At 46.9% G+C, this 18,734-nt stretch overlaps 1 protein-coding gene across 1 annotated transcript; it reads left to right on the top strand.

Annotated features, from left to right (window-relative positions):
* Positions 1–5,286: 5,286 nt before the first annotated feature.
* Positions 5,287–18,286, top strand: LOC139309873 (major histocompatibility complex class I-related gene protein-like; the record flags this gene model as incomplete). The annotated part of the gene is made up of 6 exons (XM_070934068.1): positions 5,287–5,362; positions 7,011–7,256; positions 10,461–10,736; positions 13,516–13,803; positions 15,799–15,864; positions 18,243–18,286. Coding segments are annotated over exons 1-6 (996 nt in total), but the record flags the coding sequence as incomplete, so codon positions are not given.
* Positions 18,287–18,734: the final 448 nt, after the last annotated feature.

The raw sequence follows: 18,734 nt of genomic DNA, 5'->3' as shown, positions 1-18,734 counted from the left end.
TTCCTTTCATTTTATCATTCATCCACTCATACCACCTTCCCCACACGGTATAGTATTCTGAATTCTCATCATTGTTTATTTCATGGGTTAATTTGGTCATCTCCAGTATTTTCCTAGTTATAAGCTCTTCTGGTGGTTGGGTTTTCTCTTTCCAATATTGTGCGTAGGCCAATCTAGCAGCTGTAATTATATGTATTATTAAATGAATCTTTTCCTTTCCATATGGTTTCTTTATTATTCCCAGGAGAAATATTTCCGGTGTCAATTCAATATCTTCCCCAATTATTTCTTGTAACCATCCCCTGATCTTACTCCAATATCCTTTCGCTTCAGGGCATGTCCACCACATGTGAAAGAAGGTGCCTTGACCATAGCCACATTTCCAGCAGTTGGGGTGTATGTTAGGATCCTTGACATGCAGTTCTGACTAGTGGTGAAATCCAATTTTTTTTACTACCGGTTCTGTCAGCATGGCTTGGTAGGTGTGGTGTGGCTTGGTGGGCGTGGCTTGGTGGGCTTGGCAGGGGAAGGATACTGCAAAATCTCTATTCCCATCCCACTCGGGGGGGGGGGCAGCCAGAGGTGGCATTTGCCGGTTCTCAGAAGTACTCAAAATTTCCTCTACTGGTTCTCCGAACTGCTCAAAATTTCCGCTACCGGTTCTCCAGAACCTGTCAGAACCTGTTGGATTTCACCACTGGTTCTGACCCAAAGGAGGGGGAGGAGCATTTCCCCCTCCCTTCTGTCCTGCAGCTGCCATGCAGTCATCAGAAGTCGAAGTTGGTGACAGGGACTCAGAATTGTCTGTCTGGGAGGAGGAGGAGGAGGAGGAGGAGGACGAGGAGGAGGAGGAGGAGGAGCAGGAGGAGGAGGAGGAGGAGGAGGAGGAGGAGGAGGAGGAGGAGGAGGAGGAGGAGGAGGAGATCGAGGCAGCTCTTCTGCTCTCCCTTCCCAAGGCAAGGAGGCCCTCTGCTGAAAATTTCCAGCAAAGGGCATGAGCTAATTGGGGAAGGGACTTTCGCTCTTCTCTAAATTCAGATCTGCCCCATCCCACTGTTAGAGCTACATAGACCTTTAGAAGTCCTTACAAAGTACTGATTGAAATCCTGACCAATTTGGTAACTACATCATTCCCCCCCCTTTTTTTCCCCCAGGGAGAGCCTCAGCTCCATTCTCCACACCCTTGTGATTCCCCCACCCCCCTGTTAAATTACTGCGGTGGGCTCTCCCCTTGGGCTCCCTTGAAAGATTGCACAGAAACTGCAGGTGGTACAAAAGACAGCATCTCATATGTGGGTTGGCATATGGCAGCCCAGCAATGTAACTCCTATATTGAGGCAGGCAGGGGATGCGTTTGCATGGCCTCTAATGGGGTTCTGAATACAATTCCAGGTGTTGCTTGGAACTTAGAAGGAGCCTGGCCAAGTTGGTCTACAGGGCCACCAGTTCAACTGCAACTACGGTACCTAGAAGGAAGCTCATAGTGACATACCTCAGGGTTTTATTTTAGGCCCAGTACTCTTCAATATCTTCATCAATGATTGAGACCAGGAGATAAAAGGGGAAGTCATCAAATTTGCAGATGACACCAAGCTGGTGGATAAAGTCAACACCCCAAAAGATAGTCTCAAGATCCAGAAGGATCTCTGTTAGGGAATGGCTATTGCCTAACTGGTTGGATTGGCAATATATATAAACCATCAATGCATGTTTGCAGTCAAAATGTAATGTATAGCTTTAAGACTGTAATGCTATATTGCATCATCCTGTATTCTGATTGGCTAGCTCTATAGCCAATGTACTTAAGAGGAAGCTTGAATCATGGCTTATTTTTCTTATTACATTATTATTGCTACCTCTGCTCCTCTCTGCCTGTTCTCTCTCCATGATCACTGCTTGATCATTGCTACTTGTTGTTTTCTACTGTTTTATTGATTGTTTTACTCCTGTACTTGTTCCTGTTTGCAACTCCAAAAAGAACTGCATATGACTACAACAACTGGTAAGAAGACTTTGTTCTTGGAATATCCCTGGATTGACAATTTAACTATCTTTATCTTTTTTTTTTAAATTTGATTTATATGGCGCCCTTCTCCGGAGACTCAGGGCGGCTTACAGTGCGTTAAGCAATAGCCTTCATACTTTTGTATATTTATACAAAGTCAGCTTATTGCCCCCACAAACTGGGTCCTCATCTTTGTATGACCTGGATTGTTTATTGGACTTTGCTTTGCTTTTTCCTAAAAGTAAAAGAATATCACAACTAGGTGTGTCTGTGTATTGACAGTGCTTATTCACAATCACCCTAAGCCATTTCTCATGTGCACAACCTTGCTACTACTTAACAATCTCAACAAACATTGGGCCCTAGCTAACAAAATGAAATTTAATGGTGAGGAAAGTAAGGTTCTACATTTAGGCAAGGAAAAACCAAATGCACAGATACAGAGTAGGTGGTACCTGGCTCAACAGTAGAAACTATGAGAGAGATCTTGGAGTCATACTGGACAATCCCTTAAATATGAGCCAGCAGTGTGCTGCAGCTACCAAAAAATTCAACACAGTTCTAGGCTGCATTAACAGAGATCTGTTCTGTCCCCGTCCCACACAGGCACCCCCACAGACGGCCCGGAGATAAAAAGCCACACGACAAAATCTTTGAAGATAAAGCTGGCAGCAACCCAGTGGCTAGCTGCCAATTCAGACTTTACTCACACAAAACAAAGATTAGACTGCAAGCATTCCGATAAAGCAGGCAAAGTTTCAGCAATACAAGGATTAGTCCAAATGCAGTCCGACAAGGCAGGCAGAAGTCCAGTAACGCAGAGATCATGGATTATTTCTAGTTTTTGCTCGTCACAAACTGAACCGGCCACCACACCCACATTTATACCTTGTGGGGTATGGTCCAGTGACTCAGCTAATCTCTGGCACGCCTTCCCCTCTGCTGTGCACGCTTCTCCCTGCGCCGCTGCCGAGGATCCAGCCAGCACTTATCTCCTTCGTCGCTGTCCACCTGTGGCTGCGGGGACGTGCTTGGCTCTGGGCCTATCTCTTGGCCTTCGGTGTCCTCCGGAGGCATTGCCAGAGAGGAGGGTCCTGGAGAAGGAGGCCTTGCCAACTCCTCTCCCTCACTCTCAGAGTCTGCATCTGTCGATAGCCAAGGTTCAGGCAACGGAGCCACAACAAGATCACATGAAGTGTTAATACTGCTTTATAATGCCGTGGTAAGACCTCACTTGGAATACTATGTCCAGTTTTGGTCATCACGATATAAAAAAGATGTGGAGACTCTAGAAAGAGTGCAGAGAAGAGCAGCAAAGACAATTAGAGGACTGGAGGCTAAACGGTTGCAGGAACTGGGCATGTCTAGTTTAATGAAAAGAAGGACTAGGGGAGACATGATAGCAGCCTTCCAATATCTCAGGGGTTGCCACAAAGAAGAGGGAGTCAAGCTATTCTCCAAAGCACCTGAGGGCAGGACAAGAAGCAACGGGTGGAAATTAATCAAGGAGAGAAGCAATCTAGAACTAAGGTGAAATTTCCTGACACTGAGAATAATTAATCAGTGAAGCAGCTTGCCTTCAAACACTGTAGGTGTTCCATCTCTGGAGGCTTTTAAGAAGAGATTGGACAATCATTTGTCTGAAATTGTATAGGGTCTCCTGAATGACAGTGGGTTGGCATTGAAGACCTCCAAGCACCTTCCATTTCTGTAATTCTGTTTCTTTGTCCTACTTATTAGTACTGCGCCTGTGTGGCGCAGTGGACAAAGTGCTGTTAAAGTAGCACTTAAGTTGCCAGCTGCCTGCAATTACTGCAAGTTCAAATCTCACCAGGCTCAAGGTTGACTCAGCCTTCCATCCTTCCGAGGTAGGTAAAATGAGGACCCGGATTGTGGGGGCAATAAACTGACTTTGTATAAAAAAGAACACCACTTAGGGGGGGCCGAAAGCCCTACTAAGCAGGTATATACAAAAGTATGAAGGCTATTGCTTAACACATTGTGAGTCACCCTGAGTCTCCAGAGAAGGGTGGCATATAAATCAAACTAATAAATAAATAAATAAATACAGGAGGAAGGGGGCAGAGGCTCAGAAGTGGTGGTTTTCTTCAACTCTCTGACAAAGCTCTCTCCCCCCCCCCCCAAAAAAAGAGATCTGGTTAGCCCCTCCAACCATCTTCCAAGAAGCTGTTCAAAGATATACCGTATTTTTCGGAGTACAAGATGCACCGGACTATAAGATGCACCTATCTTTTTGGTGAGGAAAAGAAGAAAAAGAAATCTGCCTCTGCCTCTGAGCAATTTTGCCTCCTTGCAGCAAACAGCCTGCTTTACTTTCATTTTCGTTTTCAGCATAGCTTGATTAGCACAAGGAAAAAAAAAAAATCTGCTCCAGCAATTTACCTCTTTGCAGCAAACAGCAGAGGCCGGCGCAAAACAGCGGAGAGCAAATCAGCTGAGAGTCGGGAGGCCGATCCAATCCACTTGTGCTAATTAGGCTGTGCTGAAGCTGAAATGAGCTGTTTTTTTCTTGCTGTTTGCTTGCAAGGAGGTAACTGCTCTGAGGCCAAAGGGTGGGGGCCAGTGGGTGGGCAGGGCTACATTCGGTGTATAAGACACACCTAAATTTTCACCCCCTTTTTTTGGGTGGGGGAAAAGGTGCAGGTCTTCTCCTCCTGGATCAGTGGTGAAATCCAATTTTTTTTTTTACTACCGGTTCTGTGGGCGTGGCTTGGGCATGGTGTGGCTTGGTGGACGTGGCAGGGGAAGGATACTGCCAAATCTCCATTCCCACCCCACTCCAGGGGAAGGAAATTGCAAAATCTCCATTCCCACCCCACTCCAGGGGAAGGAAATTGCCAAATCTCCATTCCCACCCCACTCTGGGGCCAGCCAGAGGTGGTGTTTGCCGGTTCTCCGAACTACTCAAAATTTCCGCTACCGGTTCTCCAGAACCTGTCAGTACCTGCTGGATTTCACCCCTGGCCTGGATCTGACTCTTCACGCAGGGGATGGATCCAACCTGGCTTAGTCCCCAGCACCAGGCAAAGCCCGTCAGGTATCACCATGGTCTGGGCCCCACTCTGAAGCCCATGAACCTCATTTATCAGCTCAGCCTACCTCGCAGGGCTGTTGTCTAAACGAATTGTCAGCTTTTTATAAAGAATTGGCTTGAATGATGGGCTGAATGGGGCGGAGAGCTTCAGCGGAGCTCGGGAGGGGGGCGGAGTGAAAGTGGCCCCGGTTGGGAAATGCCCACGAATGCCCCGGGTGGTTAGAAGATGCTGCTGCTATGCCAGGCGTCCCTCTGGGTGCTGGGGGCGGCGTTGGGGGTCTTAGTGCCGGCAGGCTGCTGCGGTGAGTTCCTGGCGGGGGAGGGGGGGGGGGAGAAGCAGCAGAAAGTAAGGGGGAGAACGAGTCCCAGGCTGGGCGTCTCCTCTCCCCTCCCCAGCCGACTTTCTTCCTTCTTTTGTGCTCCGCTGAGCCTCGCTTAAGAACTCTCCGCATTTCATTTGGAATCCATTCCCGCCCCGTTTCTGAGAAAAGTGAAAGTGGAAAGAGAATGTTCAGAGCGGGGGGGGGGGGGGGGCTGCTGCGCCGAATCCCACAAAGGAGCTGCGACCTCGGGGAGTGTGGGAGGGAAAGCAGGAATGGAGGGGGAGAATTCTGCCTGAGTGTCTCTCTCTCCCTCCCTCCCTCCCCCCTCTCTCTCCCTCCCTCCCACTCTCTCTCTCTCTCTCCCCCTCCCTCCTCTCTCTCTCTCTCTCTCTCCCTCTCTCTCTCTTTCTCTCTCTCTCCCTCCCTCCTCCCTCCCTCTCTCCCTCCCTCCCTCTCTCTCCCTCCCTCTCTCTCTCTCCCCCCCCTCCTCCGTCCCAAAATCCTTTCCTTCGCGCTTCGCCAAACAACTTTCACTGTTTCTTTTGAAATCAGCTAGCATTTGCATTTCGGAGGAAACGGAGCGGAAGTGAAAAGAGGAACGTTCTCAGATCAACACCCTGGTCCTCCCCCGCCTCCCCTCCTGGCTCATGATAATAATAAGGAGCACTCCATCCCTGTCCTAATGTTCCCTTTTATCCGTATCCATTTCATGTATTCATCATCACGCCTATATTATACTATATATCTGTTATCCTATCCTATCCTATCCTATCCTATCCTATCCTATCCTATCCTATCCTATCCCATCCCATCCCATCCCATCCCATCCCATCCCATATTCTATTCTATTCTATTCTATTCTATTCTATTCTATTCTATTCTATTCTATTCTATTCTATTCTATTCTATTCTATTCTATTCTATTCTATTCTTTATTCTATTCTATTCCATTCCATGCCATATTCTATTCCATTTCATTCCATTGTTTGATTCTGCTCCGTTCTGTTCTGTTCTGTTTTGCCCTGTCCTGTCCTGTCCTGTCCTGTCCTGTCCTGTCCTGTCCTATCCTATCCTATCCTATCCTATCCTATCCTATCCTATCCTATCCTATCCCATCCTATTCTTTACTCTATTCCATTCTATTCCATACTCTATTCTATTCCACTTTCCTCGATTCCATTCCATTCTAATTTCTGCTCTGCTCTGCTCTGCTCTGCTGTATTCCACTCCACTCTGCTCCGCTCTTCTCTACTCTTATTATTTCTTCCCCTCCTGATCAGAAAACCTCATTGGGTGGGTGGGATGTTTTTTTTCTGGGGAGACAATCAGGTCTCCTGCTCTAACAAGAAAGCTTCAGTCAGATCGCATCCCGATGGTCAGCAAGGAGGAGGGGTTGCGATTGAGGTCAGTTCATGAGCTGAACTGGGAACCCCGAGCTGGGGGGGGGGGCATGGGGACATCTTAATTTGACCTGGCCAGAGGTTTCCAAGATGGGCTAATAGCTGCTGGGGGGCTTCCTCCTTGTGTTTAAAGGCATGGATTTTCCCAAGCAAAGAGGTAGGCCCACTTGCTAGGGGGAGGATTACTGTTGTCACAATAAAATATTGGAGCCCTTCTCCCTTCCCAGGCTCTCCTTCGCACTCCCTGCCTTATTTCTACCTACTACTATTAGAGCCCAGCCAGGGGCTGCCTCGGTTCTCCATTAGGGGCTACCTGGATGACCAGCCCATCACTCACTATGACAGCCTCACCGGGAGGATGGAGCCTCTGGTGCCCTGGATGGAGGAGGCAGAGAAGGAGACATACCTGGCCCGTGGTTGGGTATTCGGGACAGCCCTGGAGAATTTGTCGAAATGCAATCAACCGACTGAAGGTGAGCAGAAGCCCTGACACTTTTGATGTCCAGGTTAGACTTTCTTTTCTGCAAAGATGTGATCCCACCCCTCCCCCCAATTTTCTCCCACCTTTAGATATTCTTCACGGCCTGGTCCTTACCCAAAAAGGGTTAATTGCACCCCCCATAAAACACTTTCCTCCTTGCACAGTCTAAAAAGATATTAGAATGTGCAGAGATGGATAGTCTGACACTAAAAATAAAGGATAAGGAAGAATCAGAATATTTCTCAACATGTTTTACCAGTGGTTAGACAATAGAAGTAGAAACTAGAAGAGAAAAGATTATTTACTAGGTACAAGTAAATGATGAATGACTATTATTATATAAGGTAAAGGTTATAGTTCCCCTTGCACATATGTGCTAGTCGTTCCTGATTCTAAGGGCCGGTGTTCATCACCGTTTCAAAGTTGAAGAGCCAGTGCTCCCAGAAGACATCTCCATGGTCATGTAGCCAGCATCTCTAAACACCGAAGACGCACGGAATGCTGCTATCTTCCCACCAAAGGTGGTCCCTATTTTTCTACTTGCATTTTTACATGCTTTCAAACTGCTAGGTTGGCAGAAGCTGGGACAAGTAACGGGAGCTCACTACGAATCACTGAACTGCTGACCTTTCTGATTGACAAGCTCAGTGTCTTAGTCACTGAGCCATCACATCCCTCATATATATGTGTGTGTGTGTGTGTGTGTGTGTATGTGTGTGTGTGTCTTTGGTTATTCGGGTTTTCTCCCGCATAAAATTGGAAGTGTCTTGGCGACGTTTCCACGAAGTCTCATTTGTCATCTTCAGGCTGGTGTTTTCGGCTTCGTGCTTCTAGGAGCAATGTGAGATCGCAGCTGTTTCTCAATTTTACACGGGAGAAAACCCGAATAACCAAAGACCTACATTCAAATACCCACGAAAACCTCAGAAAATGTACACAGACACAGACACAGACACAGACACAGACACAGACACAGACACAGACACAGACACACACACACACACACACACACACACACACACACACACACACGTACAGTGATGGCTAACCTTTTTGCCATCATGTGCCAGGAGGGGGGGCCAGGGGGGTCGCACGCACACGTGCCCACACCCATAATTCTATGCACCCTGCCCCCACCCTCTGTATGTGCATGTGACCCCCCCCTCCCAGCACGTGATGGCCCAGTAGGCCTGTTTTTTTTTTCTCACCTGGTTCCAGGGCCTTTCTAGGAGTCTGGGGAGAGTGAAAACAGCCTTCTCCACCCCTCTGGAGGTCCTCTGGAGGCCGAAAACGGGCCATTTAACAGCTTCCAGTAGGACTGGAAGGCCTGTATTTTGCTGTCCCAAGCCTCCAGGGCCTCTCTGGGAGTCTGGGGAGGGCGAAAACAGCCTTCCCCACCTCTCCGGAGGTCCTCTGGAGGCCGAAAATGGGCCGTTTAACAACTTCCAGTGGGACCGGAAGGCCTGTTTTTTGCTGTCCCCAGCCTCCAGGGCCTCTCTAGGAGTCTGGGGAGGGAGAAAATGGCCTTCCACACCCCTCCGGAGGTCCTCCGGAGGCCAAAAATGGCCCATTTGACAACTTCCGGCCCCACCGGAAGTTGTCAAACGGCCCATTTTCGGCCTCCGGAAGTTGTCAAATGGCCCTTTTTTGGCCTCCAGAGGACCTCCATGGGGGTGGGGAAGGACGTTTTTGCCCTCCCCAGACTCCTAGAGAGGTCCTGGAACCAGGTGAGAAAGAAAAACAGGCCTTCCCCAAGCCCTCCGGAGGACTCTTGGACTCTCTGGTAGGCCCAGAAGACCTGAAAATCAGCTGGCTGGCATGCTCATGCGCGCTGGAGCTGAGCTCACATGCCCACTGATATGGTGGCACGTGTGCCATAGGTTCGCCATCACGGTACTAGTATATACAAGTAAACAATATATAACTGTTATGATTTTTATTATTAGTATTAATATTATGATTATGATTATTAGCTTGTATAAGTAAAAATGACTCAGAAAATGCACTGTTCATTAAGCACTTACGTTGATTAAATTTTTTTAAAAAAATATCTTTTAAAAAAACCACTTTTCTCTCTGTGGACTAAGAGGGGAAAGACATACTGGGGCTCCCTCTGCTGGTCAGATAAGGTCAAGACTCCTTGCCTGAGTCTTTAATAGCAGTAACACTTAAGAAGCAGTGGAGATGATGTTTAAATGAGGCATTTTCTGTTATTAAATTTCTTGGCCAGAAAACAGCATAGCGATAGCAGTAGCATTTAGACTTGTATACCACTTCACAGTGCTTTACAGCCCTCTCTAAGCAGTTTACTGACTCAGCCTATTGCCGCCAACAATCTGGGTCCTCGTTTTATCGACCTTGGAAGGATGGAAGGTTGAGTCAAACTTGAGCCGGTCAGGATCGAACTGCTGGCTGTCAGCAGAATTAGTCTGTTTTTATTATTGTTGTTGTGATTGTGATTGTGATTATGAATATACATACTTATGACTGTATGACTGTAACCTTGTTGCTGGTATCCGTACGATTTATATTGATATTGTTTCCTGATTGCTTATTTGTACCCTATGATTATCATTAAGTGTTGTACCTTATGATTCTTGATGAACGTATCTTTTCTTTTATGTACGCTGGGAGTTTATGCACCAAGACAAATTCCTTGTGTGTCCAATCACACTTGGCCAATAAAAATTCTGTTCTGTTCTATTCTATATTAGCTTGTATAAGTAAAATGATTCAGAAAATGCCCTGTTCATTAAGCACTTATGTTGATTAAAAAATAAACTAAAATAAAATAAACCACTTTCCTTCCTGTGGGATAAAAGGGGAAAGACAGACTGGGGCTCCCTCTGCTGGCCAGATAAGGTCAAGACACCTTGCCTGAATCTTTAATAGCAAGAACACTTAGGAAGCAGTGGAGATTTTAACCTTGAGCCGGTCAGGATCGAACTGCTGGCAGTCAGCAGAATTAGCTTGCAATACAGGTCGTCCTCGACTTACGACTGCAATTGAGCCCAACGTTTCTGCTGCTAAGTGAGACACTTGTGAAATGAGTTTGGAACCATTTTACCACCTTTCTTTCCACAGTTGTTAAGTGAATCAAGGCGGTTGATAAGGTTGTTATCAACTGCCCGAGGAGGGGGCCTGAGAAGAGTAATTCTGGGACCTTCTCACTCACCCCTCTCTGGATCTCTTTCAGGGCTTGATACCTGGCAGGTGATTTTGGGCTGTGAGCTCCGGGAAGATGGGAACAAAGATGGAGTTTTCCGCTATGGCTACAATGGGATGGACTTCCTCAGCTTCGAGAAGGAGGCCCTCACCTGGGTGGCAGCTCAGCCCCAGGCCGAGAAGGTCAAGGAGACGTGGGAAGAGGATCTAAGGTGGTCCCAGAGGAATAAAGTCTACCTGGAGGAGACCTGCATTGAGTGGCTGAAGATATACCAGTCCTACAGGGAGGAGGCTCTGGAAAGGACCAGTGAGTGGCTAAGGGGTGGGTGGGTGAGATGCTCCCTTGTGCAGTGTTTCCATGGGATTTCTGTTCTCCCCCTCCCTATATTATTTTTGCCCACACAGCCAAGCCACCCTTCAAATGTTTGGCAGAAAGAGATCTGGGTGTAGACCAATGGGAAAAATAACCATCAATACTGTTGAGGGTAAACTGCCCTCTGCAGAGTAGAGCGACGGACCAGACAGCGTTGCAACACAGATACTCTCAGACTCTGAACGTTGTTAGAAAAATAGTCTTTACTTGTTGTAAAACAAACAAACCTGGCTTCTCATAAACAAAGATAACACTTTCAATACAAAACAAAGTTTGCTTACAGTTCTAGTTCCGTAACACCATCACAGTATCTTTAGCAGTAATATCACGAGCAGAAGTGAGCAGGAATGAATGAACTTCCTGCCTTCCTTTTATTTCTATTTTAACCACTTAATCAATTAGTCATCTTGTAGCAGTTAAAGTTACAGTACATATTATCTCTCTTTTTTCTTTTTTCTTTTTTCTTTAATTTATATGCCGCCCTTCTCCGGAGACTCAGGGCGGCTTACAGTGCGTTAAGCCAGTGGTCCCCAACCTTTTTATCGCCGCGGCCCGCTGAGCGCGCGCAGGGGTGGGGGCACGGCCCAGGAGCTTTTGCGCACGGCCCATTGCGCACGGCCCAGGAGCCTTTGCGCTGCAGCGTTCATGTCCCCCGGCCGCTGTGCGGCCCGGTGCCAGGTACTCCACGGCCCGGCACCGGTCCGCGGACCGGGGGTTGGGGACCACTGCGTTAAGCAATAGCCTTCATACTTTTGTATATTTATACAAAGTCAGCTTATTGCCCCCACAATCTGGGTCCTCATTTTACCTACCTTTGAAAGGATGGAAGGCTGAATCAACCTTGAGCCTGGTGAGATTTGAACTTGCAGTAATTGCAAGCAGCAGATGTTAATGACAGTGCTTTAGTCCACTGTACTACAGGTTCTTCTCTTTTCCCAAGAGTTTAAAAAAAAAGAAACCAGTGATGCGATGGAGGAAGGCCGAGATCTATTTGCATTTCCACAAGAAAAAATTTACACAGCAGAAGAAATTGTAATTCCCACAACCTGCGTTTGGGGCTGAACCAAAAGATAAGGTTGTTAGAGGCGTGGTGGCCCAGTGGTTAGAATGCGGTACTGCAGGCTACTTCGGCTGACTGCCGGCTGCCGGCAGTTCGATTCTCACCCGCTCAAGATTGACTCAGCCTTCCATCCTTCTGAGGTCGGTAAAATGAGGGCCCAGATTGTTAGGGCAATAGGCTGACTCTGTAAACCGCTTACAGAGGGCTGTAAAGCACTGTGAAGCGGTATATAAGTCTAAGTGCTAGTGCCATTGTTCCTGATTTCCATCTAGAACAGCTTGAACAAATTCAGTTTGTGTTCTGCCCCAGCTACGGATCCCAAAGAACACAACACACACAAACTCAGAACAAAACTTAGTTTACTCAAATAACGCAGGTTTTTTCTTTTTTTAAAAATTTGATTTATATGCTGCCCTTCTCCGGAGACTCAGGGCGGCTTACAGTGCATTAAGCAATAGCCTTCATTCTTTTGTATATTTATACAAAGTCAGCTTATTGCCCCCACAATCTGGGTCCTTATTTTACCTACCTTAGAAAGGATGGAAGGCTGAGTCAACCTTGAGCCTGGTGGGATTCGAACCTGCAGTAATTGCAGGCAGCTGTGTTAAATTACAGTGCTTCTGTCTGTTGAGCTAAACCAGGCTGTTAATAAGCGTTCTTAACAGCCTGCCAGAATTCCACAGATAAGATAGTCAGAGTCTTACTGGAGTTGGCAGAAAGCCCAGAAGCAAGGTTGCAGAGACATCCCAACGCGATGATTAGCAAACTAAAGTTGTTTCCTGCAGCTTGTTGCAAGCTGCGTACTTTCTTAAATAGGCTAAGGGAGTGGCCAATTAGCCCCAAGCCTTACTCTCGAGTAGACCTCCTCCTCCTGAGGAACCACTCCTGCCTTTTGGCAGCTCTGCGTGTCCGTGCATTGAGAAGAGGCTCCTCCACTTCATCCTCTTCACTTAAAGGAGCCTCTGCAGGTTCTGAAGGCCCTGACTGAATCCCTGCCTCTGGCACCACATCTTCTTCAGCCTCCTCGCTGTTCGACTCGAGCGCCGGCTGCACAGGCTGCTGGCGCAGTACCACACCAGCCTCCTCATCGTCGGGATCAGCAACAATCCGTACAAACCTCTGGTGGGACACAACAGTTTGGGGTAACAAAACTGAATCAATCGCCGATGATTTTAATCAGAGTGACAACTTTATTCAAAATGTAGTATACGCCTTTCAAAAACAAAGAGCCTTGGTAGTACAGTGGTCTAAGGCACCCTGTTATTAAGCTGGTTATTAAGACCAGCTGCCTGCAATTACTGCAGGTTCGAATCTCTCCAAGGCTCAAGGTTGACTCAGCCTTCCATCCTTTCTAAGGTAGGTAAATTGAGGACCCAGTTTGTGGGGGCAATAAGCTGACTTTGTATAAATATACAAAAGGATGAAGGCTATTGCTTAGCGCATTGTAAGCCGCCCTGAGTCTCCGGAGGAGGGCGGCATATAAATCAAATTAAAAAAACAAATGTAAAGACCTCCAACGGCCCATTTTTGAGGGTCCCTCGGGTTCAGGATAGGAGAGGAAGCAGTGGGAGAAGGTGTTGAAATCAGGTTATTTCTGCTCTTATATTACCTGGCCAGAAAATCCTGAGAATTGTGTTGTTGCTGTTTCTGCAGAGCCCCCAGTGGGGAAGGTGATTCACAAGGTCGTGGATGACAGGCTGGAGGTCCTCATCTGCCAGGCCTTTGGCTTCTACCCCAAGGAGATCCAGGCCACCTGGACGAGGGATGGTGAGAACTGGGAACAAGAGACTTTCCGTAGGACTGTGGTCCTCAATTCAGACGGGACCTATTATGTCTGGATCAGCATTGAGATCGACCCCAAGGAGAAGGACCGTTTTCGGTGTCACCTGGAGCATGACGGCTTGCAGGAGCCCCTGATATTGGCTTTCAAGGAGGAAAGAGGTGAGATATTGAGTGTTTATGACATGTAGATTTTTTTCAGCAACGTTGGAAAATGTAGGGAGAAGAAAATCAAGTTTTCTTCCGTATCAACTCTAGATTTCAGGCAGAGAACAGAAAGTTCTGCATTTAGTGATGGGAGAGAAGTTAGTTTTGACTGGGGAGTCGGAAGTGGGAACTTGAGAAACAAATATATGAAGATATGGTATGGTTAAGCTATGTTATACTAAGGGTAGACTTTGGTAGGGCAGGGATGGCATGTGTTCTGTCCCCGTACCACACACACACCCAACCAGCCAGCCGAGGGTTAAATAAACTCTTCAAACACTCAACGTCAGTGATAAGGAACTTGGCAGCAACTCCGTGGCTGCCTGCCAAGAACTTTTACTCCGATAACACAGACAAAAATACACACAGTTTGAATAGTCCAGTTTGTAATTAAATCCACAGCAAACAGGTGTTGTGTCCAAAGGTGCAAAAGAATTGCAGAATTCTGATTGCAGAAGAATATCTACTGTAGATACCTATCTATACGCTTCTAAAATTCTCTTGTCTATCTGTTGTAATCTTCAATTGGGCAAAATGGTATATCATAGGGCAACAATCTTTGAATCAGATGAAGTAACTTAAAGAATGGCTCCAAAATCTGGGACTCATTACTCTCACAGAATTGAAATTCGGCAATGCCACACCGCTGCAGTCAGCCGCAGTCACGTCATCGTCATTTCCAATTCTCTCTGTCCGTTTCCTGCAAGGAAAGTCAATGGGGAAGCCTGCAGGAAGTTGAAAATTGCTTTTTCTCCCACTACTATTTTTTCACCCAACATCATTCTGTTTTCAGCTTCGGTAAAGACATGTCTCTGATACCATGACCCAATAGACCATGTTGTGACCCAGGCCCAAGTAGGTAGTAGTCGATGCAAAAAATTCCAAAAACAAACAGACTTTATTAGAACAGCTGAGAATTAACTCATTCTCAGCGGAGTCCAAACTCCGCTGAGCCTGAATAGCTCAACAGACAGAGCTCTGTAATTTAACACCAGCTGTCTGCAATTAAAGTAAGATCGAATCTCGCCAGGCTCAAGGTTGACTCAGCCTTCTATCCTTTCTAAGGTAGGTAAATTGAGGACCCAGTTTGTGGGGGCAATAAGCTGACTTTGTATAAAATATACAAAAGAATGAAGGCTATTGCTTAACGCATTGTAAGCCGCCCTGAGTCTCAGGAGAAGGGCGGCATATAAATCAAATAAAAATAAATAAATAAAATAAAAAATAAATAAATCAAAACAAATTCTTCATAACACAAATTCTTCAGTCTAATCACCAACCTTGGTAAAATTAGGCAAACTGCCAAAGGCTTCTCTTGGCAAAAGTTCAGAAACAGAAGATGCCGACGAGATAATTGCAGCAAGACAAGAACAAGTCTATTAATGTTGTTTTCCGGCAAAGAGGCCAAGAGCTGTTGCTGGTCTTTTAAGCCTTATGGGAGGGGCCAATCATCTCTTGGCCCTACTCCCGAGTTGTCCTCTTTGCTGTAGCTGCTCTTGCCTTCCGGCAGCTCTTTTCATACGTGCACTAGGAACAGGCTCCTCCTGTTTCTTTGCCTCTCTACTGACAGCCTCTGGAGGCTCCGGAGTCCGCATCTCACTCCCCAATGGCCCTGGCCCCATCTCTGCCTCCACCGCAGAGCCCTCATCCGGGCCTTCCCCAGCCTCCAGGACTGGCCCCTGTTCTTCCTCGGCCTCATCGCTGTCCGACTCCGCTGCCAGCTCCGCAGTCTGCTGGCGGACCACAACAGGCCATGGATTGTCTAGTGCCATAAATACATATATTTATAAATACATTCCTTGCAGTCATTTGGTCATCCTTCAGGTAGTGTGGGGGACACTGCCTGGAGGCCAAAGCAGGTTGGGAAATGCTTCCATTGCTCAAAATCTCCACTTCCGGGAATGCAGCATCTGTCTAATCAGAACCATCTTTCTCCTTCTTTAACTACAGGGTGGCGGATTCCTGTGGGATTTGTGACTGCCACAATCTTGGGAGCTGGGATTCTCTTCCTGATATGTAAGTGAAACAAACTCATCCACTGACACCTCCCCCCCCCCACTTCTGTATCTTTCTGTGTTGACTGAGCTGGTGTGAATGGCACAGCCTCTCTGAGAGTTTCACCCATGATTCCCACAATAGCCATAGCACTTATATACCACTTTATAGTGCTTTATGGCAGTGGTGAAATCTTAAATTTGTTACTACCAGTTCTGTGGGCATGGCTTGGTTGAGGGGTAATGTGACTGGGTGGGCGTGGCCATTTTTTTTTACTTTTAAAACCATTTTTTTCTACAACCTCTTCGGTGAAGAGGTTATTAAAAAATGCTTTCAAAAGGATCATCCCAGCTGAGTTGCCTGATCATCAGAGGCTTTTTTTCTTTTAAATACCTCTGACGATCCAAGCTGAGTTGCCTGATCAGCAGAGGCTTTTTTTCTTTTAAATGCCCCTGACGATCCATGCTAAGTTGCCTGATCGGCAGAGGCTTTTTTTCTTTTAAATGCCTCTGACGATCCAAGCTGAGTTGCCTGATCAGCAGAGGCTTTTTTTCTTTTAAATGCCTCTGACGATCCAAGCTGAGTTGCCTGATCGGCAGAGGCTTTTTTAAAAAAGCCTCTGACGATCAGGCAACTCAGCTTGGATCGTCAGAGGCATTTAAAAGAAAAAAAGCCTCTGATGATCGCGCGGCTCAGCTGGGCATGGGGGGGGGGGCGCAGGGATTTTTGCTACTGGTTCTCCAAACCATCCGCCTCCATCGCTACCGGATCGAGCGATCCGGTCTGAACCGGGAGCATTTCACCCCTGCTTTATGGGCCCCTCTCTAGGTGATTCACAAAGTCAGCATATTGCCCCCAACAATCTGCGCCCTCATTTTGATGACCTCGGAAGGATGGAAGGTTGAGCCGGTAAGAATCGAACGGCTGGCAGTTGGCAGAATAATCCTGCAATACTGCATTCTAAGCACTGCACCACTAGGGCTCTTCCCCACAAACAGCGTTTTGAACAGGAGTCGGAAAGGAAGAAGAAAATAGGCAGCCATTTTTCCAACCCCTGTAAATATCAAAATGTTCCACATTCCTCTTGTCTGGCAGGAAGCCTCTTTGGCTTTAATAGAATTACTTCAGAGAAGCAAATATCGGGAGCGCAAGAATAAAAAGAAAAGAAAAGTCCCATAAGTGATCTGGGAAGTGCTTGGAAAAACCAGAATTCTGTCCCTGATGAAGATCAGGGAAGTTGGGTGGAAGGTGGGGCAATGGAGAGAACCGAGGGCAACCCACCACTGGAAAGAAGGAAAGAAGGAAAGAAGGAAAGAAGGAAAGAAGGAAAGAAGGAAAGAAGGAAAGAAGGAAAGAAGGAAAGAAGGAAAGAAGGAAAGAAAGATAGGACTATGATATTTCATAGGAGCTCTAATAGGAACATGGACAGTTTCAACTCAATTATTTTTCTGAAACCCCCAAGAATGTTCCATTTCATTTCCCTTGATGGCCAACACTTTTTTTCCCTTGGTCCATAATATACGGATGGAAGCACCACCCACTTGCCTGAAATGGAATAGGGCCGAGATGGCGAACCTATGGCAAGAGTGCCAGAGGTGGCACATGGAGCCCTCTCTGTGGGCACGCGCACCATCGCCAGCTGCTCTTCTGGTTTCCAGCCAGCTGTTCTTTGTGGGTGCTGGAGTACCAAGAGGGCTGACTAGACTCTATTCTGATCGATTGATTGAAGATGCTGGGTTGTTGTAATCAAATGACCACACACAGAAAGGTTGAGGATATATGTGGTGTTTATTGCTTTACAGCAGTGTTTCTCAACCTTGGTAGCTTGAAGATGGGTGGACTTCAGCTCCCAGAATCCCCCAGCCAGCGCTGCTGGCTGGGGGATTCTGGGAGTTGAAGTCCACCCATCTTCAAGCTACCAAGGTTGAGAAACACTGCTTTACAGAGTGACATTATATAGTTTGTTACCTTCAGCCACAGCGTACTTGTCAGCATCTTATTGGTTCACAAAGTCTTTCAAGCAACTAAAGCCATAAGATCCTTGGCTGACCATTACTACTGCTTGCTTAAGCACTTATAATGTTCATCTATAGTTGAAGTCTAACATATGTCCTACTTCCTCTTCTCCTGTTCCTCTTATCTACAGATTTAGGGTCTTATTTTCTAATGCCATTCCTTGGCGCCTACTACCGTGCATTCCTTCCTTCTTTATCTGAGGCTTGCCATCCAAGATAGGAACATTCCTGCACGTATACATACGCCTACACTGGGTTGTAATCCAGGCAGTTGTCCCATCTGAGCCTCCTGGAGGTCTCCGGCATAAATCCTTCCCCAACCCAGATCGGAGTTCCTGCCCCAGAAATAACCTAACCATTTTTTTTTTTTTGGCTTTCTCTCAGACCAGTGGTGGAGGTGGAGAAAAGATCTCCCTCAGGAAGTGACAACTTACCCTGATCCTGGTTTTCCAGAAAGGCTGATTTCTTCCTATGTCCGAGATAAGATTGAATCAGAGGTAATGCTTCAACCCCAAATAACCTCAGTGTTAAGTCTATATCACTACTGGTGGAGTCTGTTTAAGAGGTTAAACTCTGGAGTTGGAATATAGCTAAATGCCAAGACAATCAGGGTTGTTGGAGAGGGGAGTTTGTCCCCCAAATCTTTCCAACAGACCCATGGAGGGATCCTAGGCTGTCTGGGACCCTCTGGGGATCCTCCAGTCCTGCTGTGATCCTCCAATTAACTTCTCTGCAGGAAGATCTGGCCCAGCTCGCCTTTTCAGGCCCACCAGTTCCAAGCAAGGAGAGAGAAACAGGGAAGGAGCCATGAGCAGGATTTAGGGCACCCTGAGTAAATGGGGGATTTTTGCCCAAGGTGGACTGGAGGGGAGGGAG

This window comes from Pituophis catenifer, unplaced genomic scaffold (genome assembly GCF_029215685.1).
Source record: "Pituophis catenifer annectens isolate HBS135680 unplaced genomic scaffold, rPitCat1.0.hap2 SCAF_2, whole genome shotgun sequence".
NCBI classification, from domain to species: domain Eukaryota; kingdom Metazoa; phylum Chordata; class Lepidosauria; order Squamata; family Colubridae; genus Pituophis; species Pituophis catenifer.
The sequence above is the reverse complement of the archived record's forward strand: the minus strand, read 5'-3'. Positions and strand labels throughout refer to the sequence as shown.